Source organism: Acipenser ruthenus, chromosome 21 (assembly GCF_902713425.1).
Source record: "Acipenser ruthenus chromosome 21, fAciRut3.2 maternal haplotype, whole genome shotgun sequence".
In the NCBI taxonomy this organism is placed as follows: domain Eukaryota; kingdom Metazoa; phylum Chordata; class Actinopteri; order Acipenseriformes; family Acipenseridae; genus Acipenser; species Acipenser ruthenus.
Window position 1 is genome coordinate 4,758,617 of NC_081209.1, and position 23,377 is coordinate 4,781,993.

Sequence of the window (23,377 nt, forward strand, 5' to 3'; positions counted from 1 at the left end):
TTGGAAGAAACTTCTGCTCATCCCCAGGAGATTTGTATTCCCGTCTGTTGTTGTGAAAAATAATTAAGCACATCTGGGTTGACTTAAAGGATCTAATGATTAGCAGAGACTGGAGGCCAAAAACCAATTAACAGCTTGCTGTAACTCTAGTATACCGAGAGAACTAAGAAACTGAAAAAGAGGAAGAGGTCTGGCTATGTTTAAGATCAGGGAATTTTGAATCCATCATAACTAACAAAACACACGGGACTATGTCATTTTTTAAATAAATACTTCAATGTGTGTGCCGAAAAGAAAGGGGCTTTTTAAGGGAAACATGTTTGGAAAGGAAACGTTTACAGTAAATTGTTCTTGTTTCTCAATTTTGGCACTTTCTAATTTTTTTTAATTGCTCACGTTACTAATACTACACACATGTTGCTAATGCTGCGGGCAGAATTTCAGCTGCACATCTGCTGGCACTTTGCTGACCTCTGCAGGCCATATCATGTATTTTTTATGAATCAGGAATGCACTGAATAAAGAAATCGATATGAATTCAATTATAAATCGCGTATGATAAATGAACCAATTCAGGATTTGCCAGAATCCCACTATACAGATATATCTCTCTCTCTGTGTAACGAACATACTACTGCACAATTCAAAATCAAAACCAGCCCTGAACATGAATTGTTGTTCTGAGAGTGAGATGTTTAAAGAAGTAAACCATGCCACCTGGTGGCTAAAAGTTGTATTTACAGTTTGATGGGCTTTACAACCTTTTAACACTTTTAAAATCTATTTTTTGAGAGACTAAATGCCTGCTGATTTTACAAAACAACCAACGAATAATGTAAGCGAAGTTCTCGTAAGCATTCCGACGGTGTGTGCATCTCATTCCTTAACATTGACATGCTTCTTCACCTCTCACACAGCAGGAGACTGGAGGAAATACTTCAGAAATATGCCCTTAAGTATCTTCAAGTTACAATGTAACAGCATTTTTTGCTTTGAACTGCATCCCGTACTTTTTTATGAGGTTTGCCATCATTCGGAGCGGTTCTCATTGCAATTACTGAAATCTGGGTTTTTAAATTTGTATTGTTTGGTTTTCTAGGCTTTATTTCTGCTTTGACTCTGGGAAAGTACACGTACCCTGCCTAGCTGATATAAGGACCCAAGTCTAATGCTTCAGCTGGGGTTCTAATGCCTGCTGCACTGAGAGTGAATCTACAGCAGGGTGTCCAATCACAGTGCTGCTGGGCCATTCCATGCCAGGTTTAACTACTGCAGGGTCTGGATGGAGGTTTAATTGGTTCAATTAAACAATCTAGAACATGTCTGGAACAAAGACCAGGAGTGGAAGAGCCAGCTTTGACCACCTCTGATCCACAGTGTGCTGCAGGAGCTTCACCCAAAGCTAAAATGGTTTTTATTATTGCCCCTTTAACCCTGATATCCCGTGAATATACCAGCATGCTTCCAGGGAAGTCTTTAACCACTGTTGTTTAAAATGTGTCATCTTTGCAATGGAACCACAGATGGATCATGAATGACAGTATTGGCTATTTAAAAAAGTCTCAGTTTCATGATAGATAACCAACAATGAGGAGCGTGTGCAGAAATCCAGCATGAAGAAATGTCCATGTAATCAGATCTAAAGGGAACTAAAGGGAGCGTACTGTATAAAACAAGCACATCTTTAAAGTCAGGTTTATGGCTTCAGGTGCTTGTCAGCAGCCTTGCAGAACACCAGGCAGCATCTGTGCTACAACATGCTTAAGATCCAATCAAGAACATGTGCATAATGCACACAATATCAAAGGCTTGCTTTAACAGGCATAAAACAGTACAAATCATCCTCCTGTGCCCCCTTGCTCAATACATTTAAAACAAGATCCAACATCAGTCCATGGAAAAGCCCCCTTATAAACTGTATCAGCAGGGGCATGTCCCACGCATACAACGTGCCTGGTCTTGTGAGGTGTATGAACAGCAAAAACAGTGAAGCGCTGTCTGGCTGGGAGACAGAAAGAAGGAGGTTTAGTTTCATTATATAAAAACATTACATGAAAAAATAAAAGCAAAACACAAATGACCTTTTCCATGTCACCATACATCAAAAACGATTTGCTTTGTAAAACTGAAGCTTGATAACCAGTTTTGAACAGGAGACAAGAGCTGAAATACACACGCTGGGACTGAAACGTTACTATTCCTTAGGATACAGAGCCCCCTAGTGTACAATTAAGGGGTTGCGTTTCAGTAAAAATGCACTGTATACTTATGCAGAACATTTTAGTTCTAAAACAAATGTAAATCAATACATGCAAACCCACAAAGTATAAGAACTGACCGACTCATAAAACCCCAGCTTTGTATTGACTAGCCTATGACTTCATTCCCTTTGATTGCAGACTTCCCATGATACTGGCTCTATTACTGCTCTTGAAAGTCATCACTACCAGGTAACTAAGAGGCCAATGAGAATGAAGTGATGTATTTAAATACTGTATTAAAAAACATTTCCTATAATTCATTCAGTCCATATTCCCTTGAGTAGGATCTTTGGGGGAGTGTAAACAGTACAGCACATTCCACTGCTTTCTTCTGAAGGTACAAGACATTCATTAAGCTTTTTAGTTGTTCAGTTCTAGTTCTAGAACACCACAGGGTGTTTTTCTCCACCTTTCAGAACATAAGATGCGAATGAAAGTTTGGTGTAAGGTTTTGAGAACCCAAAACACACAGACACAAAAATGAGAGCATCATTTCTCTTTACTATTTGAAATATACACTATTTAATATAACCAATGTACACACGATTTTCAACAGAAGCTCCCTGTGCTGGGTGATTGGGAGTGGACAGCACTAGCGACAGGCTCGTTCACGGTCTCTAATTCAGTTTCACAGCCTGGTGATCAGCGGCACTCCCTGAGATGGCAGCTCCTGGTTGTGTTGGCGGAAGAGCATTGCACATTTATTCCTCTCCGCAGTCTTCCCCAGAGAGTGGTAGAGCCGGGCTTGCAGGTAATAGATGTCTCTCACTCTCTCTTTGCAGTCCACTTTGGTAAAATAAGTGCCGGCTTCCTCCAGGTTTTGAACAGCCACTTCCAAAGCTGAAAAATAACCATTTGCTGTTGGAAAATGCCCAGGATACAATACGACTTATACAGGAGCCTTCACAAAATGAAACTATTCATCCTTCATCAGGGAGATACACAATGCTCTCTCAGTATTTCATGGTTCACGAACTTGGCTAATTCACAGTTAGGCCATGTCGAATGGAAATGGTCATGTGCTACAGTCTCCTGTATAAGCGCCCTTGACTAAGGCACACTGTATTATATATATATATATATATATATATATATATATATTTTTTTTTTTAAATCGAGCTGGTGCAGAATAATCTGTAAGACTAAAATCAGATGCAGTAAACCAATGCTGGTTCAGTAAACCCTCTGCAGGATATACCTGGATGGCGAGAGTCCATTCAGAGCTTACCCTGGGTCTTCTGTTGTTTCGAAGGCTCTGATGAGGCTGTAACAATCTGACACTTGGCCACTAAGAGCATGGCACGGCCTTTGTCCAGGAGAGCCCCGTGTGCCAGGATGGGCTCGATAGCCATGTGCAGGATATTTAACGCCTGTTCAGGGATGCCAAGCATCAGCTACAGCAGGGGGGGAAAAACAAAAAAAACAACAACAGTCATACAGCCATCATACAGTCCACCTGTGTAGTGTAGCGCAGTTCACAGTATAGAAACAACACAGGCACCAGTGCGCAGATCGAAACGTTTTTCATTACATCCAACACAGGTCCGCTTCAGACAGGACTAAACAGTGGATTCGTTCAGTGTGCGCGCGTGTGTTTCTGATTCCAATCCTCTACCTGTGAGAAGGCCAGGTGCAGGATGCACTCGGAGGCGAGGTACTGCAGGTGGTACTCGCGGGACACGGCGAGAGATCTCAGCAGCAAGGGGAGCGCGACAGCGTGGCAAGAGGAGCTCCAGTGCAGCTCGGCTAGAGACAGCATCACTCTGGAACACACAAGGCAAGACAACGTGCCTTTAACTAACACCATCAACGCCTGGCTTCTTACAGGTAATCCACGAGGAGTGCTAAACCAACTGTAAAGACAATGTGATCTTAAAACCTGCGTTTCTAATCTCTTTCTGGTTCACACTTCGCTTTCTATTTAAGGGTATTGAGATACGTTTTTAAATAACAGAAACAAAGTGTGTAAATGATGGAAGCAGCTTACCGGATGGTCATTTCTGTTCCCTTTATTTTCTCACAGTACAGCAGGAGTCTTTGTAGGACTTTATAGGCTTCCGTAGTTTGGTTCCGAGCCTTCAATACAAGTGCTTTTCTGTAAACAAAAAAAACCCCAAGACGAGCATGCTTACTCTAGGGTGTATATTAATAGCACGTATCAACTATAAATAAGCAGGGCCCTATTTGATGCAAGGGCCAACTTTGCAGAATAAAACCTTTATTTTCTTTTTCTTGAAATCATGATTCTACTGCGATTCCTCTTGAAAATTCACTAACTCTTAGAATTCAAGATTAGCTATGCTGACCGAATATACAAATATCTCAACAGGCTTGCCATTTCTCTAAATGTAATAATTCAAAGCTTTTACATGTGTCCTTATAAGTGCTTACCTATACAAACCCTCAGTCTTGCTCAGAGCAGCTATCCCCACGACTAAAGAGTCTGCCATGTGATACTTCCCATCATTCATAGCTCTGTCGAACTGGATCTTCTGGTCACACAGCATCCACAGCTAAGGGAAGAGGAGTTTACAGATTGATTAGTAAAAGTAACAGTGTTTCCACACGACCGCATACCATACAGTATATGAAATGGGCTTACTTTTGCATGTTGACTGTGAGGAGGAAACCGCTCCCTCAGATGTTTCAAGATCTCGGAGGCGGCCGCAAAAAGACCCTACAGCGAAAACAACGAGTCTTTAAAACATCTTTAACATTAGAAAGTGTGAACAGCATCAGACGCTGTTTCAGGAGACATCTCAATCAGTAGGAAGCGTTTTCTCATGTACAGCTCTGGCCAAAAGTTTTGCATCGTCCTCTATACAGAATTAACTGATTTTGCTTCATAAAGTCGTATGAAATCCGCTGAATAATGTTACGTTAACATATTGAACAACATACCGCTTTGTAGTTTTCCATGCACAACATAAAGCTGGCAGAATGTTTGGCCGGAGCTGCACATTCCTGCGTGAACAGTAACAGCGGTACCTGCTCTGCGTGCAGCTCAGACAGGTGACACAGCGCCACGGCGAAGGCCTCCGAGTTGTTCTGCTGCACTCCCAGATTCACCGGCTCCAGGCTGTTCATGCTCAGCAGCACCTGGGCTTGCTGGAGTGCCATCGTGCTGCAGAAACACAACAAAACCACAGCTTGAGCACTGCATTGTGGGATATTTAGGTACATTGACAACCGGTTTGCAGCTGAAATTCATTTCATGAAAGCTGAACCTCTGCTAAATAGGCTTCATAGTTAACCCAGTGCTGGCGAGATCACCCATCAGCTAAGGATCCAACAGCCGTCCTTATTCTATGAACTATCCTAGTGTTACTTCCTCATTTTCTGTATTTTCCCAGCACTGCAACCCTTTGTCTACTTGGGTAGAGTCTCCTTGTGCTTCCTGCCTGAAATTTCAAGCACCTTTAAAAATACTCCTGTTAATACTCCTGTCATCAAGGTGCTCGTTAGTATTGGACCTTCTACCTGTAGATCCCTCCCCCGTCACTCACCCCCGAGGTTCAGAACTCTGTCTCTGTAAGTCTCTAAATAAACAAATAATAAAGAACAGTGAAACTTACCTTTTCCCATACATTCTCCAGATAGCAGTTTTCTGTGCTATGCTGATATCAATGAGCTCAGACAGGCTGTGCTTCCAGTGTAACAGATCAGTGTCCTTCAAAGCATCCATTAATTTATTTGCTGTCTTTCCCCCAACAGCCCCTTGTTGCACCAATGACTGAATTCCAAGGGATGCTAAATACTGAAGAAAAATGTAAAAGCCTTATTCAGTCAGCAATGCAAGATTTATTAGCCCAAGATAATCATTCTTTAACATGAACAGCAAATCAAAATTCAACCAGGCTAGAGCTGTGTTGACTTGTATTGGGATTGAAAACCTGTGCTCGCTTTAGAAAGACAAGTACAGGATTGCTACTGTCTAAAGATGAAAGATAGATCTCTTCACACCATGCATGGGCACTAGTTGAGCTGCACCAGAGGGCACAAAGCCCCACACCGTCCCACCAACAGCACTACTCCAATCACCTGACTTTCCCAGGAGGTCCCGCTACTCAAATACCGGGCAGACCCGACCCAGATGTCTGACAGTATCAGAATGCAAAGTGAAGAGGCAGCAGGTGTGAAATACTGTGCACATGCTACAAATAAATCCAGACAGTATGAACCCAACTCACTGGTAAACAGAAGTGTACAGCCATTTTCACAGCGTGTTCAGTGAGAGTGCTGTCAGAGCCCTTCATTTGTTCCAGGAGGTACAGCCAACTCTGGAAGAACCAACAAATGTACAGTTAAAAAGAACCATATGGATTTGAAAATAAATACACATGAATATTATACCGACCTAGTTTTGAATTCCTATCAGATGGATAAAAAGCATTACAGCCACTTAAAACTTTAAAAGTACTGTTCATCACTCCCTTGGCACAGCGGGAATCCCTGTTTACTAACTCACTGTTCTGCTTAGTTTGAGCCCTGTGTTTAAGACAAGCATGAAAGTGTATTTAGGGATCTATAGAGGAGCTTTCAAAAAGAAAAATGCAATTAGAGTTTGAAGTTCTTACCAAACAGTGCTGCAAGCAAACATGATCGTTGGATTCTTGGGCAATGCGAATTGCTTCTTGCAAAGCCAGCTCAGCCTGTTGACTGATAAAGACATAAAAAAGAAGCTTTAATGAAGGCATAAAAAAGCAGCTTTTATAGGATGCAAGGCTGTAAAGGTTTAAAACGCTAAAAAAAAAAGGGTAACGAAAGTCAGAGGTATTTTAGTTGACCGAAAACGTCCTGTTGTATGTGGTGCGTCATAAACCACTGTAATTGGGGAATGAGAAAATCAATGTGAAAACTGAAATAATTACAAAAAAAGTTAAATATTAAACCCGACTAGAAATACTAAACCAAGGCTACTTTTTCATTGAAAATGTGTATGCTAGATTAAACAGAAAACAGTTTCCACAAAGGGATTTAACAGCCTCAATAGGATGGTAATTACATATCCACTGTCATTAGGTCATCATAACAATGACCATGCCAAATGTTATTATATGTAACATGCGGTTCTACATCAGTGACAGAGAAAAGAACCTGTCAAGGCTTGTATGAACAGCACTGCAATAAACAACTCAGCTACTGCTGCTAATACTACTGCTAACAACACGACTCACTAGTGTCCGAAGCGGCAGTGCAGAGCGGCGAGGTTGAGAGCAGCATACCGCAGGCTGCGTCCACAGCCTTCATCCCCGTTGCTTTTGCTGTCTCCTCCAGGCAGAATGAGCCGATCGAAGTAATGCAGAAGACTGTCTGTGGAGTTAAAAATATCCTGGACTCGCATGCTGTTCAGGTAACTCAAGTAATGCTGAAAAAAAATAAAAGAAACACCCTCTAGTTATTCTATTTATATTTCCATCACAACGCATGAGAATCTTTTCATCCCCAGATCTCATACTGTGCAGGTGTGTTATAATAGAGATATGCATGTGTGCAGGGATTTAACAGGGCGTTGCCTGTGAATTTAAGTTAGCAAAGGTAGTCAATTAATTAACTAGAAACACGACATAAGTGCCCCCATTTTCAGGCAACGAAAGCATAAGAAGCTCTCAGTCCACACAGACTCTACATTCTTACACTGGGTAAGATTATAAATCTACTCCCTGTAATACATTGTAATGTTATGGAAAAGAAGTAATGTTCGAATCTTAGTTTAACTGCTACTCCCAAGTGACTTTACTTGCTGCTAGGCATGATCTGAAAAAGCTGTTTCTATAGCAACGCAAAGAGTATAGCAATGCAAAAGAGTACTATTAGTGCTGAGAACTGCTTATTTCAGATTGGAAAGGAAAAAAACAGATTTTCTTTTAAAAGCTTGATCAAAAATAAAAGTACTCACAGCTTCAGCGAAATCAGGATTAAACTTTAACATGTTGTTCAGTTCCTTCTGCAGAGCTGCTGGGTCCAGGGCTTTGTTTTCATCATTCTTCAGCAAATACGCCTGGGAAAATGAAACTGGCTTCATTCACACGTTCCACTCAAAAATAAAGAAAAGGCATGACATGTCACGGACAAGGATTATACAACAAACCTGCTGAGCTAGAAAATACTCTGCCTGCTTCTGGGATAGAGGGCCCCTAGTGGAGACTTCATCATCACTGCCACACACACAAGACACAAACACAAGCAATGTTTGAACATAGGAGGGGTTTAAATACAAATTCATTGTGGCGTGCATTTTACTTTTCCTGTGCATCTCATCCTACGGTACCTGGGTTCCAGGTCCAGCTCCTCTTTCTCCATCTTCCCTCCCAGCTCCTCAGTGTTGGTCAGCTCCATGTCTGTGTCCTCAGCTGGCTCTGCGGCTGGGCTGTCCTTCCTCTCATAGCTCTGGTAGTACTGCTGCAGTGCCGTATACAGCTTGTACACTTGACTGAAGGACAGTTTGTTGTACGCCAAGACCATGTGACGCATAAACAACCCTCGAAGGAACGCAAGATTATTATTTGTTTCACTTGAGAGTTTTTACCGGGATGTTTCACACAGGGCCTCGGGACAAAAGGTCACAAGCTACAACATGAAGCAATCACAATATGATAGCCTCAGTTCATGCAGGGTCATCATCTCAGGGCTTGTCGATTAGTCTGTCATAATGTAATCCCCAAAGTGGCTTTTATTTTAACTGGGATATGCAGTTTACACTGAACCCAAGCAAATGCATGTATACTGAAAAAGGCAAATCCATACCACTGGAAATAATGCATAAAAGAAAAAAAATTGGTGATTACAGTAGGATAGATAATCCCTCATAATGTATTGACATTCTGAAACGTGTCTGGATTTGCTGATTTTGCATGGAATGAGTACGGTTGTCAGAAATAAATAGGAGATAGGGAAAAGTTCACAGTATCAGTCATTGTCGTTTATGACATGCAATTCATAACATGTAGATCACAGTGTTATTTGAATGCTTACCTACTACACTTGTTTTGTGTGCTTCTGATTCTGTCTCATTAAATGGACTGGGTAACATATCAAAAAAGTGCTCCATATCCTTCAGCTCCCCATCAGCCATTAGTTGCAACCTTGAAACGGAAGTCAAACAGAATTTGAGCTGTTGATTGAGCTGGCATTTCTGTTAATACTGTGATTCATTATGCATCTCATCAACAGTGCCGACACATCATGGCAATGACTGTGGAGCTGGACAATGCAAAGCAAACCTGAAGTCCGAAGGGGACACTTTCTGCTCAGCTAAATCTTAAACCGGGATGCCAACAGTAGAACACATTGCTTGGCAAACATGATTTTTTTTTTTTTTTTTTTTTGCTGAATTAAGTAAATGGATTTTCTGTAGGAGAGGTAACATGCTGTCTGAAACCAAATGGAAATGTTAAGCCCATATGCTGGTTAAAGAATGCATTAACAAACACGTGATGTTAACACATAAGCCACGTGTGAAGAGTGTGGGGGCGTGGGAGTGGGAGTGGGAGACCCCATACCTTAAATGAACAGTGTAAGCCAGCTGTGGGCAGGAGTCTTCAACAGTCTTGATCAACTGAGAGAGTGTCATGTCTGGACTCTGAAATGGTAACGTGCAGATGGGTATTACAATGTACTACGGTTGAGTCTAAACCTTATACTGTACAAGAGTTCAACGTTTTTACCCTAAACATACAGTGATCTGCATTCCAGGCACCTCCTGCCAGTGCAGAATACACAAAAAAGAAGCCTAGACATTTTCTGAATAAACAAGTCCATATTAACAGCAGGAGCGCCTCACAATCATGCTCAATGTGACTTCGCCTTGGAGTCTCTTTGTCATATGTGCAGCTATAAGGGTTAGCGTTAAATCTATGACCGAGTGTTTCTGAAGTTTTATATGAGTTACTCAACTATCAAGCCGTATTGAGAGTCCAGCTGGTTCACATTGCCCCGGGTATTTTATTTTGTACACGTGAGACTCAAACGCTCTTCTGTAAACGAGTATTCTCCTCCTAGCTGCAGCAGAAGCAGTAAGTTAGCATGTGCGTTTTCGTGTTCAAAGCAATGTGTTGGATATTACCTGCAGCAATGGCAAGATCAGTTTGTTAAGCCGTCTTCTGTCCAGTAGAGTTATAGACGTCGATATGGTCATCTCATCCAACAGCATCAGCACAGTTATCTTGTATGGTGTAACCCAGTCTTTTACCCCGAAGACGTTAGCGTGCACTACCCCGTTGGTCATCATTGGGTTAAAATACAAGCTCTCGTGAACACTCGCCATGGTGATGCTGAGCGCGTTAACTTCCTCTTCTGTCCAGCTACGGAAAATGTATTGTAGTTTTCCAGACTTTAAAAAGATCTACTGCCAACTTTGACTTGATACGCCCAAGACCATACCGGTTGGTATAACAACTCGGTCGGATTCTGCGCTTATAAAGGTGAATGCAAATTATCCTGTCTTAAACACAAATGTTGCCTGCTCACGACCATTATATAGTGTTTATTTTAATTTACAAATGCACAGTCTGAACCGAAACACCCGCTAAGTGCTGATGTTGCTTCCCGTCCCAGCATTCTTTGCAGCACAGAATGATCGATTGAGCCGCAGCTTCCACTCGCCCTAGCTATCGACTAACTCTGCTGTTGATTTCCTGCTTTGAAGTGCTGTGCAGCTGGGCGAATATCGATTGGCTTTTGCATGGCGGGGAATGAAACAGAAACAGGTAAGAGTGGTTGTTGAATAAAGTGTATTCATCTAATATATACAAGATTCTGCTTCCAAAATAAAGCAACTTGTTAACTATATATTTTTCTTCACTAAACCACAAAAAAAGCACTTAGGTACTTACGATAAACAAAAACTTTTCAACTTATTTTCAACTCCTGGATGATAATAACGGTCGTATATAAATGTCGACGTTCAGTTAATGGATTGCTTGGGGTATTCGACAAGCTAATTCAGTTCATTTAATACTTCAGAATGAAATATATACTTAGTTCTATCGTCACGTTTGCAATATTAGTCTATATGGCTGTGTTGGTGGAAAACATTTACATATTTAAAAACTAGATGGAGATAACTATGATTAAAACATATTGAGACAGTATTAGATTGAAGCATAACAATTTTTTTTTATTGAAGAAACGTATACCACAAGCCTCTCTAATGTTAATATTTAAACATGTAGGCTGATTTCTGTTTTCCAGTGTATTAGATCAATCTCAACTGGCATTCTCTGTTGCACACAACACGTAACATGACGCTGATGCGACGTGAATAATTGCAGTTTGATCCATCGATGGCATAATCGTGAGGGGTTTACTTGGTCACACCTGACATTAAACAGGTCAACGCTGGAGAGTATTTTCGGGTGTGTCTAATTAAGCTAACAATTAAAAACGACAAGCGCTCTAACTTTGTACATCAATAAATAAATAGTGTGCATTGATTGAATCCCCCATTCATTTATTTTTTTAAAATCTTAGTGTTCGCATACAAAAACAAATCTATGATTTTATTTGTATTGTATTTAAACGCAACGCGTTTACGTTAGCATATTTATTATAACCGTGTAAAAAATAAAAAAATAAAAAACACAGTACATAAAATGAAATAGTTTTAAACAGATCAAGTGAAGCTCAAATAACTATTAAAAACACAATTTCCCCTCACGCACGGATTGTATTCATATGCACCACAACATCATCCTCATCATAAAGCTTATCGATCGGTTGCTCTGGGTGACCGTGAACGGAGCCCACCAGAAACACTAAGGCGACGCCCAGTCTAGTCTCGTCACTCTGACTGGTCCCTCAAATCACCACCGAATGCGTGTTTGGGTTTTTGATTGGTCAAACAGCTGTCTGTCATTCTGTTTGTTCTTCAAAAGTCCCTGGGCGTGACGGAGGACGTCAACGTTATGAAGTGATTCCTGGTGCTCTTGTAATGGTTAGTCTTTTATTTTTAGGTATAATTTACAACTGGGAGTTCACGAGTCATGAAGGTAGAGTAAATTCATGTTGCATTGTTAAAAGTGGCAGCTCGCTATTGTATATAATCTTATGTTTAAAAAAAAACGAAGCATTAATTGAAACGGTATATGACCACCAACGAAACGAGATTAGATTTCATTCCGACACCCGTGCAGATATGATCGATTTAACATTGTTTTCTAATTGAATTAAAAATAGATATGAGTGATAATGCACTGAGTGGGGGTGCCAAATATTTTATTTTTTGGAATTGCTTGACATCCTCATCCTTGTTCGTGTGTGGAAGAGTCAAAAGACAGATATCGTTATTACAACGTAGTTGCAATTCAACATAAATACTGTACTGGATCCATAACGTTTTGTCTTCTCAAATGCATTCGCTGCAGTGTTTTAATGGCGTGTTTCAGGTCGTGTTGTGTTATATGAAGAGGGAAAATAAAATACTATTCAGTCGGCTTGCTCGCGGTTTCCTCCCAGGTAACTTGTGTAAATCATGCATCCAAATGCACAGCACTAGTATGCGCATTCCTTCAAATGTGCGCTGCATGTACAGCGTGATACTGCCGGGGTGTTTTTTTGTTTTGTTTTTTTACTAAAATGACATTTTTTGCATGGCTTATGTCATTATTCGTTGTCCGAAAACCTAATAAATGTCATTCACTACAACCAGGATTTTTTTAAAAAAAACACCTCCGTACACGGGACGAAATGACTTTGTCTGGGTCAAATCTAGCCCCATGTGTTTTAGTCCATTCTGTTTTCGCTTGTTCGCTTTGAACTCCGCGTCGTGCCGGTTAATCCTATTCTTTTTCATGGCATATGCTTTATTAATACACAAATGGAAGGTTGTGACGAGGTTTGTATCACAGGTGTATGTAGACATTGGGTATAGAGACAAGACACTGCTTTAACACTAACTGGGCTAGATGCCATTGTCAGTAAAAGCCTGGCGCGGTTGCCGTGGTAGAAGCATGGAAATACAGGCAAGCCATAGAGGACCGTGATTACATCCTGTTGCGGTGCACACATTTAATACATTCAGCAGTAATCAGAGGCATTGTAGATTTCTGTTTGTCCATTTGTGTGCAAATCACACTCAGAGATGCGGTTAAAGTAGCCGTGTTTTGCAAGATGCTACTGTACTGGTGACAGGAGCCATTTGCACTTGTCTCTTCAGGGGAAAGGGAGCATTTGATTTTAAGCTCAGGGCGATTGCTGTCCACACTCCTGTCAATAGCTGAAATGAAGCGATTGGCTTCGTATTGCGTCGAGTTGCTCTAATTGTAAGCAGTTGCTCCAGATCAGATAAATGTTTGCTGGTTTTAAAATAAATGCAGTTTGTCGTTTCAGACATTCAGATGGAATGGTGATAGTATTGATGATGATCTTGTAGTCATGAATTGTGGTGAAGGTTGAGAATACACATATTAAAATCTGATTGGCATTTTTTAATATCCTGTTTTAGCTGAATTGAAAAGCATAACCAGACACCATCAACAATGCAATCAAAGTAACTGGGGCAAGACATAAGAAAAAAAAAAAAAAAAGAAAAAAAGCTTGCTATTTTAGTTTTTATTTTTAAAATGGTTATTTAGAAAAGAAAATCTTCTGGGACGAGGCCTCGGGCATTAACAATATAGTTTTATTATACAGTAGATTTTTGACAGTTGTCATTGATCCTTCCTCTCGGACTGTGGTTGTCTGTTGTAGAGAATTGGGACATCAGTACTGGAAGAGGAGGTGTGTGCGTGCATGTGCGTGTACAGAGGGGAGATTGGGGGTTAGGTGCCAGGGCAGCTGTTGTCTGCCATGATTACAGTGTGGAAAATACTTGGAAGTTGAACAGGGGGCCGAGGGGTCAGTTCCAAGGGTATGGGTAGCCTAGTGAAAATGTCCTTTTAAATGCCTAAAGATAGTGGTACTTGCTTCCTTACTAAAACGGAGTGCTTCCTTTGTTAAAGGCAAGCATGCACAGTAAGCAAGAACGTTAACCGCTTTGGAGTATTTTTTTGTAAATGTTATTTGTCTAAGGATGTTTTTTTCCCCTAAATTCAATGCACACAGGATGGCGAGGGAATAAAGCAGCCTATCTACAGAAGGAAGATCTGTAGTTTGCGTTGTGCAGTACTTCAGTTAAACAAGGTTTTTTTTTCTCTCTGTACTTCTCCGGTATGCATTGGCCTCTAAAAGAGGTGAATTTCGCGGTGACCCCTGAGTTTTGTATGTGATGTATGTAATCTTTCAGTCTTTGCAAGAGCTGTCTCACAGTTTCTGATTTACTGTGAAAGCAGAAGTCTTTGATTTCTGATCTCCTCTAACTTGTTTAACACTCATTTTTCTCAAGCTTTACATTTTTTTTTAAATGTAAGGCTCTTTACAGCGAGACCAGCTTTTGAATGCTATTTAAAAAGCAGAACAAAATCAAACACATGGTCCTTTTGAGAAAGGTGTGGTAACCGTACACAACATTTGAGCAATCACTAACCCATCATGATGTTGTGTCTCTGAATTGCAGGCTGGGGCCTCGTCCATGTGGGCTTCATGTTGCGGTCTGCTGAATGAAGTGATGGGTACGGGAGCAGTGCGCGGCCAGCAGCCAGGGTTTGGTGCAGGAGCCGGTCCCTTCAGATTTGCCCCCAACGCTGGGTATTCAACCTACCCCCCGCCTTCATCGGTAAACGCTAGTGTTGTCTGCAAGGCCTGCGGACTAGACTTTTCTGTGTTCAGGAAAAAGGTAAGCTCTGTTACATGTTGCATCACTGCCTGTCCCCGGTGAATAAATAGAGTGGAGGAGGCGCCTAGCCATACAGTACTTTCACCTACAATGTCAATTATTTTAATATGAACCTATAGGGCCACAGTGTAAACTGCTGTGTCCTGAGAGCTGATCAGGATAAGAGGTGTTAAAAATGGAAAGTTGCATCATTTAGGAGGATAGTGCCAAGCAGACTAGCTGTGCTTGACCTTGATTTGCAAACGAGTTGATGCTGAGATAGCAGTTGATAGTCGTGATGACTGGTGCAGTCTCTGAAATAAGAAAGAAAAATTGTATAGCATGTATATGTGTCTTTAATTGTATTTCAGTTTAGTATCATCTGTAAGGGAGATATTTTCAACTAATTACCTGAAGTCAGGATTCAAATAGTTCAGATGTCAGGAAGTGATGCTTTGCTTTCAGCTTTCCCCCACTAATTCCAATAAAACATGCCATGAATTGTTATACTTTGTTCACAAGAAGTCATTTAAACATTTTATAATTTACAATACATACAAACCCTGCTTGCCTTTAGTTTATTTTTTGGTTGTGCTGCGTTAGTGTTTTTTATTTTACTTCTAACGCAAGGTTAACGTTGAGTGTTTGTTTTCTAATGACGGTACACTTTTTTTGTTTTTCGAAGCACGTTTGCTGTGATTGCAAGAAGAACTTCTGCTCTCTCTGCTCGGCCCTGCAAGAAAACCTTTGGAGATGTTCCACGTGTAATGTGCTGAAAGAAACCGCTTTCCAGAGGCCACAGCTAATGAGACTGAAAGTAAAAGACCTGCGGCAGTATCTAATGCTGAGGAATATACCGACAGAGACCTGTCGCGAGAAAGAGGACTTGGTGGACCTTGTTTTGTGCCATCATGGATCGGATGCAGAAGATGACTTGGACACAAGTAGTTTACATTCATCCAGGTCTGTGCTCGCCACGCCTCGTTCTACATTACACTCCACTCCCTCCCAGTCCTCGCTGTCTGCCTCTCCGGGGGATCAGCTCAGTCAGAGGGGAAGCTCAGGAACCGCAAATCAGGTACAGTATTGATCATGTAAACCTCTGATCCTGGTTCTAACAGATGTGCAGAAAAAAAGTACTCCATCTACTCCCATTTAAAGCAGTTTACCTTTCGGCACACTAATAAGTGGTATTTTAAAATGTACTCCTATTTTCCTTGACAGTCCTGTGTGATTTACACGGAGATCCTTAAGTCAAGGGAGCAGACAACATGAATACAATACATCATTATTAAAAAGCATTCTGTACACTATGGACAAACCTGGCTTGAATATACTGTACATTTTCACAAACTCTACAAAGCAGTGGTCTGTAACCTTTGGCTGTTTCCAGCACAGGTGAGTTTTCAGCTAAGTAAGGAAGGTCCTGGAATGGACGGGAGGAGAGATGGTCCTGAAGGGGCTGGGTCTGCAGAATGTCTCTGCATTGCTGCCAGAGCATCAGCAATGACGGCATGCTTTTTCAATGAAAGTCATTAGCTAATGGTTTGGAGTGCGGCTGGGAGCTGAAAAAAATGTCACAAACCAACATGGGTTTTGGATTGCAATTGCACAGTAATTTTATAATGAACAATTCAGCATTGGGGTGCAGTACGGTTATATGGTCAGTACAGTACGCACCTAAAATGAGTAAAGAACAAATCCTTGCACATGTTCATGCTTTACAGTGAGATGCTGTCTGTAAGTGGCTTTGATTTGTCAATGGAGTACGAGTCCAGTTCCAATGAGACGTGTGTGTGTGTTTAAATACAGATGGTGAAACCTGTTTCAAAGATAGATATATACTTTGCTACTTTTGTATCGGTTTGTGAGCAGGAACGTGATGATGAAGCATCTCTGTTGAATCTGGAATCAAATGAAAATGTAGCACCACAGGTAAGTAGATAGATAGCCAGGCACGTTTTAATAAAAAAAAAAAAAAAAAATGAAAAAAAAAAAATGCAGGGAATGGTTTTGCTATTCTGCATGATCAGTGTATTCAGACACTTTGATACAATGGAGGCTGTGTGGTCCAGTGGTTAAAGAAAAGGGCTTGTAACCAGGAGGTCCCCGGTTCAAATCCCACCTCAGCCACTGACTCATTGTGTGACCCTGAGCAAGTCACTCAACCTCGGGTGAGACGTAATTGTAAGTGACTCTGCAGCTGATGCATAGTTCACACACCCTTGACTCTGTAAGTCGCCTTGGATAAAGGCGTCTGCTAAATAAACAAATAATACTATCTAAAGGAATACTAAAACCATGTGGCATAAACAGAATATCTTTTTACAGCTACTGCTGTTTTAAACATATCATTATTTTTAGAGACACTGTGAAGCCTAAAGCTCTGCAAACCGGTACTTCAGATGGTCTTCCCACTGTTGTACTTACCCCGATGAAATGTATGTCATGGTCTTGAGTTTTAGAATAACTGGCTGGGTTATTGGTGTTGACTGCATCTTTGTAACTTTAGTTTAATGGATTCTGCTGAACGTTTCTTTTGGCAGGCTACTCCGCTGTCTCGAAAGCGTGCAAGAGCCTCTCTCTCAGACATATCCACCATGGAGGACATCGAAGGACTGAATGTCCGGCAGCTCAAAGAGATCCTTGCTCGAAATTTCGTGAATTATTCAGGTTGCTGTGAAAAGTGGGAGCTGGTGGAGCGCGTCAACAGACTGTACAGAGAGACTGAAGAAAACCGGAAGTCATGTATGTGAAAGAAACGCTTTACCAGTAGAAATAAATAAGTGTTTCTGATTAACAGCTTTTTAACTTAATTTTTTTTTTTTTTTTCTAGTGGAAAATGTGGACAACAGTAAAACTGCAGGTAAAGTTTTTGTTGAACGAAAAAGTAAAAAAAGAATTTCCCCCAAGAAAGTGGGTTACCTGGTTGATGCTATTTGAGTTGTTCTTGTATGCGAATATTGAGGTCAGTATCTTTAAAAGAGACCACAGGGAGCTTGAAAAGCTGATGATTAAATGAGCTGCATGATCACACCACCAACAAAACTGTTAATGGTACAATGATGGGCCTTTATTGTTAACATGTATGTGGTAATTGCATTCCCTTTCCAGATCTCCAGATCGAATCAGCAGTAAAAAATGAATGATTTTATTTTCTTCCCAAATCTAATATGAAAACGTGAACTGTCTTCTAGTAAGGATCCTAGTGTATGGAGTTGCATTCATTATCCAGCTTGCTAAGTTTCACTTCACTAGTCTCATATAGCAGCACAGTGGGGTTTATTTTAATGAAACCGTGGCATCGGTACCACAGTGTGATTGGGTCACATGTTTTTGATAGTATTGCTAGAAAGTTGTGGGTAATGTAACTCTATTGTAGAAGATACCACCTTATTTACAGACTGGACAAAAAAATGGAGAATGGCCTCAATAGCCCACAATGTGTAACTCCCGGTTTTAAGGGTACTGTCGCACAAGCACAAGTCTGTTGCTTGTTACAATACGTTGCACATATACAAGCTCACTGAGATCTTCATGCTTTCCAGGGATTGTTGAATAGTTGCACACGACTCTCACACAGCTTCCGCTCGTCACATGACCAAATATATTTGCAGACTATGAGATTTTCTATGTTCGGTACATTCTCCAATTATTTGGCCAGCCGGTGTGTAATGCACATGGTGAGGTGCGGCTGACGGTTTCTAACTGTGTACTTTACTTCCCAACAAGTGGTGACGTCACACCCTCAGCCAATCTGCAGTGGTGGAAATGGAGGTGCGTAAAGAGTGAAAATGCATTGTGGCTAGAAAGTGAATTCCCTATTGACAGCGTTTGTTTATGTGGTATTGTTGGTCTGCCTGCTTTAGTTGTTGATTTTAAATAGTGTGAAACTTGCAGAAACGGAAGTGCTCGCTGCATGCAGCCTACATAGAAAACAAGTAAGCATGCTGTGAACTAATTGCTCAGAACTGAGCTCAAACAGTTACTGTTGAAGTCATTTGATTAGCTCTTATAATATTAAAGGGAGAGGCTTTACTGCAGTAACGCAGTCCAAAGCTTCGTGTCTTCATTGTATCTGCATCTTCCAGATGATTTGAACAGATTTCATTTTTTATTGCTGTACAGCTATGGACAAAAGTTTTGTATCACCATGTAGAATTAACTAATTTTGCTTCCTAAAGTCGAATGAAAGCTGATAAATAATGTTATTTTAACATACTGAATTGCATACCGATTTTGTAGTTTTCCGTACACTTAACAATAAACTGACTTTTGCGATATCATTTTGTAGTTTGATGTTGATGTTAAATAAAACTATATGAACATCATTTAGATTTTTTTAAATGTATTGTCTCAATCCTTAAATTCTAGGTGATACTTTTGGCCATAGCTGTATGTAGTTCTTCATACATATTATAACTGTGCATGCCATTGTTCAGCAGAACAATAATATAATGTTCCACAGATAAGCTTGCATAAACTATTGAGGGAAGTGCCATATATAACAATGGCATAAAGGATTGCAGGTTTAGGTATACACTCTTTCAATCTGCCAAGAGGTTTTGGAAGTAGAATGCTTCTGAATTTGTTATACAGGTATGCAAATAGTGTCAGATGTGAAGTCTGGTGTGATCATGCAGCTTGAAGTGACTTGCTTTCGAATTTGAGGTATATCTAAACTATTCCTGCCTACAGTGACTTGGGGGAGGTGCGTTGCATTGTCAATTTTAAATGGCTTTTATTTTCAGCATGGCTTTCTCATTCCGTGGTAGATGTTAATTGTCTGATATGTGGAAATTACGTTTTCCTTCTTTGCAAAGGAAAAACTCCTCCTTTTTATTTGTATGACTGTTTCGAACACAATTATAAAGTAGTGATTTAAGATAATTGACCCACCTCCTGTTACGTCATTGAATATTAACAATCCTCCTTTTTTATTTTTTCTTTGCAGACGATGAGAAGATGCACTTAAGCAGCGATGACAACCTGTGCAGGATCTGTATGGATGCTGTGATTGACTGTGTACTCCTGGAGTGTGGCCACATGGTCACCTGTACCAAATGTGGAAAGAGAATGAGTGAATGCCCCATCTGTCGACAGTATGTAGTGCGGGCTGTGCACGTTTTCAAGTCCTAACACGGGAGAGGGGAGAGGCTAAACATTTAGGTTACTAACATTCACTTCATCTCTCATTTTTGCAATGTTATTAACCCTTTGCAGTCCATTTATTAACTGCGCGTCAGGCACGCCAGGTCTAATTAATTTTCACACGCGCAGTTAATTTTATACGCGCTGTTTAAAAGTATTTTTTTTCACAGTCAAACGGGTTTAAATGGCCCTGCATATCAACAAAGCACTCACTAGGCATCTCCAGCCCCGCCCCACCCTTTTGTTTGCTATAGCGTTCACCTATGCAAGAAATAAATAATAATAATAATAATAATAGTCGTACATACCGATCGATCATCTCCGGATCACTCGTTTTATCACCAAACTCCTCAATAATGCGATCCAAGTCATTATTTTATTACTATAACATCTGAAAAAAGCTCTGCAAATGTCCATGATAGTCTCTGTGCGCTGACGCACTCAGCCAGCTTGTTTACTATGAACGCCCCGTTATCTGATACCTGATACCATGTATGACTATTCATGAGATACGCCCTTTTTTTTTTCGACTTGTCTCGGCTCCTGTCGCTCCCACTCGGCAATTGAATGGTTTTCTCGGCTTTTTCCGGAGAAAAAACGACTAAACACCCGTTTATTGCGTTGCTATAATGATGTCGGACCCAGTCCGACAAAGGACCTGTGAGGAATAATTGCAATGTCGGACCCAGTCCGACAATGGACCGCAAAGGTTAAAGGTATTTTATTCGTCCCTATTTGGTGCCCGCTCATAAAGAGCTCAAATAGATTTGTGTGACGAGTAAATGATTTGAGACCTGGAAATTAGAGAATGCCTACAGTCTATACCGGTAGCTTCAAAGTATTTGTGTTTTAGTACCCTCTTCAGTTAAGTGAATGTGATGTTTTGTACTGCAAGCCCCTGTTCTACACACTTCTATTTTCTTTTCTTTGTGTCTAATCTGGCCTCAATGAAAACTACAGAAATAAGCATCGGTCAGACTTTGTAAACCCCAGTGCCTGCCTTCATGGAATCAGTCAGGGGAGTCATTTTCAATTTTACTATTCAGTTCCGTGTTGACAACATTGTGGGTTTTTAAAGTTTGACACACTGACGATTTCTTTAAACTCAGTTGATGTGACAACACTGAGGAATTTTCTAAAATGCTATGCTGTTATGGAGCATATCCTGTATATTTCAATGGAGGTAATTAAACACCCTGTAGAGTAATGGTAGCACTGTGAGGGCCTGGCAGGGATTACTTAAACTACAATTTGAGAATTGTTTTTTTCTAACAATTGCATTGCAGGAAGATTTGGGTCTGTGCATTGAATGATTTTGAGGGTTCTGAAATCTGTGGTAATGGACACTTGAATGTTGTTCTTTATTAAATTCCACTTGCTTAGCGAGAGGTTATTCTGAAAACGTTTTGCCATGTATACGTAGTGACATTTTTAATAACACTCAGGTGTTTGAAGGTGCAAGGAGTTTGTCTCGTCTGTTGTGTGCAGTATGTTAAGTGATCCCTTCACCTGAACACTTTGGGGACCAAATCAGTTTTATATGAATACCATGTGGCGATACAGTATATTCCAGTTCTATCAAGCAAAGCCAATATCCATCTTCTGTTTATTTTTCTGCTTTGGATCTTTAGTCACAGAATTTGGTTCCTCAAAATGGGCTTTTAATCAGACACGTAGCGAGGCAATACAAAGATTTGCAAATTCATGTTATGTAGAAATGGTACAGAAAGAAAATAAGTACAGTTTTAGCTGTTTCATATCGCTAACCTAAAATGTATATATTTTTTTGTTTGTTTTGAATGTTTAATATCAGATTTTTAAATATTGTAAGAAGTTATGTTTATCAATTGTATAAAACTGTCTGTGTAAAATGATTTTAATATTAAGTGTGTTTGGTGACATATGACTGAATCTATAAAACAGAAGAGGGTAGAACGCTTGTATCCTACCTGTCCTTTTCATAAGCACTATCAGGAATTATACTTGGAGATATACTTTCTGGTAAGCTGTTTGTTTTTCCCCTAAATGATTTCTTACCTGCAGCCTTCAGTTGATACAGTATAACACTTAGAATTGAAAACACCACTGAGTGCACTTCAATTCTAAGTAAAACATGCTTCCGTGTCTCCTTGAGGATACACGAAATAAAAACACCAGAAAACCTTTACCAGGACGTCCTGCAGCAATACAAGACCAAAACGGGTACTGATGCAGGCTGCATGCAAGAGATACATCCACTGGAAACGATTCCTTAAGGAAGCAGTTTAAATTAGGTATGGTCTTGTATTTTGGAATGTTGAACTTTTTATTTTGGTTAATTAAAATAATTAAAAATTCATTGAATAAAAAAATACAGTATCTTCACTAATTGTTTTGTTGAAACAATGATTGCAACTCTATTGTCATGTACTGGCCCCAGAACTCTGAGGTTACCAAGAAGGGTGTGGGAAGGACTTTTTTAAAGATAGCATCGTATTGGTTCCAGCTTGTGTGTTTGGGTAGAATGTAACATCAGGAAGGCTCTTACACCATCAAATCAGTTTTGAATCAAGCTGACAGTAAAGGCGATAATCTTGTAAAGGGATGGGGAGGGTAGACTGGAATCTAGTGATCGATTTAATAATTCCACAACTGAATTTCTGTACCAAGGATACCGATGTCTAAACCCAGCGCGCACTGCAGAGAATTTCTTTACTGTGACTGGTCAGCAGCCGATCTTGAAATCACAGTAGCCAAGGAGAATATTGTGTTTCAAGTTTTGTTCCTACATTCTGCTGTGCCACTCCTGAACGTGTGCTTGCTGGGACCTGAGCCTTTTATGCTGCATCTGTGCAGGATTTCAAATAAACATGTACAGCTAGAGCCAAAAGCTTTGCATCACCCTAGAATTTTAGGATTGAAACATTAATAATAAAAAAAGAAGCTATGAACATAAATTTTGATCTTTATCATGTAAATAAAATAAATTAGATCGCAAGTGTCTACTGGAAGCCACACGTTATACATGTTAGATTTTGAAATTACATTTTTATGGAAAACTACAAAGCGGTATGTAATTTTAAATATGTTAACTTTTATTCAGCAGGTTTCATGACTATGAAGCAAAATTTGATTTCATGAAGCGAAATTAGATGCAATTCTATAGGGTAATGCAAAACCTTTGGCCACAGCTGCACACAAATTTTTAACGTCATTAACACTCTTGAAGTTAAACCTCTAGATATACTCACTTGCCAGTCTACATTGGACACAACCATTCTGGAAACGCCCATTT

At 40.3% G+C, this 23,377-nt stretch overlaps 2 protein-coding genes across 7 annotated transcripts; one reads left to right on the plus strand and one right to left on the minus strand.

Annotated features, from left to right (window-relative positions):
* Positions 1–2,003: 2,003 nt before the first annotated feature.
* Positions 2,004–10,835, minus strand: LOC117427876 (anaphase-promoting complex subunit 5-like). Its single transcript, XM_034046231.3, has 17 exons — positions 10,327–10,835; positions 9,764–9,843; positions 9,237–9,346; positions 8,533–8,743; positions 8,353–8,419; positions 8,161–8,262; positions 7,439–7,629; positions 6,839–6,920; positions 6,452–6,541; positions 5,837–6,018; positions 5,250–5,385; positions 4,864–4,938; positions 4,653–4,774; positions 4,249–4,356; positions 3,877–4,024; positions 3,490–3,655; positions 2,004–3,101 (listed from the first exon to the last, which is right to left on the minus strand). The coding sequence occupies exons 1-17, from the start codon at positions 10,525–10,527 to the stop codon at positions 2,890–2,892; spliced, it is 2,283 nt and encodes a 760-aa protein (XP_033902122.3). The 5' UTR covers positions 10,528–10,835; the 3' UTR covers positions 2,004–2,889.
* Positions 10,836–10,881: 46 nt separating this feature from the next.
* Positions 10,882–22,471, plus strand: LOC117962258 (E3 ubiquitin-protein ligase RNF34-like). Of its 6 annotated transcripts, none has more exons than XM_034902017.2 (8): positions 10,882–10,969; positions 14,755–14,973; positions 15,638–16,030; positions 16,828–16,887; positions 17,499–17,700; positions 17,789–17,818; positions 18,685–18,729; positions 19,907–22,471. In XM_034902017.2, exons 1-8 carry the CDS (start codon positions 10,955–10,957, stop codon positions 20,089–20,091), a joined length of 1,149 nt encoding a protein of 382 aa, XP_034757908.2. In that variant the 5' UTR covers positions 10,882–10,954; the 3' UTR covers positions 20,092–22,471. The 6 variants fall into 6 exon arrangements, with proteins under 6 accessions (XP_034757908.2, XP_058850439.1, XP_034757912.2 ...); XM_058994456.1 differs by having other exon boundaries at positions 16,828–16,886; positions 17,495–17,700; XM_058994458.1 differs by lacking the exon at positions 10,882–10,969 and adding an exon at positions 12,111–12,195 and having other exon boundaries at positions 16,828–16,886; positions 17,495–17,700.
* Positions 22,472–23,377: the final 906 nt, after the last annotated feature.

Coding starts and splice junctions, on each gene's coding strand:
- LOC117427876 (XM_034046231.3), bottom strand. CDS start 10,527: ATGGCGAGTGTTCACGAGAGCTTGTATTTTAACCCAATGATGACCAAC. Junction 4,357..4,652: donor AAGACTGAGGGTTTGTATAG/GTAAGCACTTAT, acceptor TTTTGTTTACAG/AAAAGCACTTGTATTGAAGG. Junction 4,025..4,248: donor GGAACAGAAATGACCATCCG/GTAAGCTGCTTC, acceptor TGTGTGTTCCAG/AGTGATGCTGTCTCTAGCCG.
- LOC117962258 (XM_058994456.1), top strand. Junction 14,974..15,637: donor TTTCTGTGTTCAGGAAAAAG/GTAAGCTCTGTT, acceptor TGTTTTTCGAAG/CACGTTTGCTGTGATTGCAA. Junction 17,701..17,788: donor TGAAGAAAACCGGAAGTCAT/GTATGTGAAAGA, acceptor TTTTTTTTCTAG/TGGAAAATGTGGACAACAGT.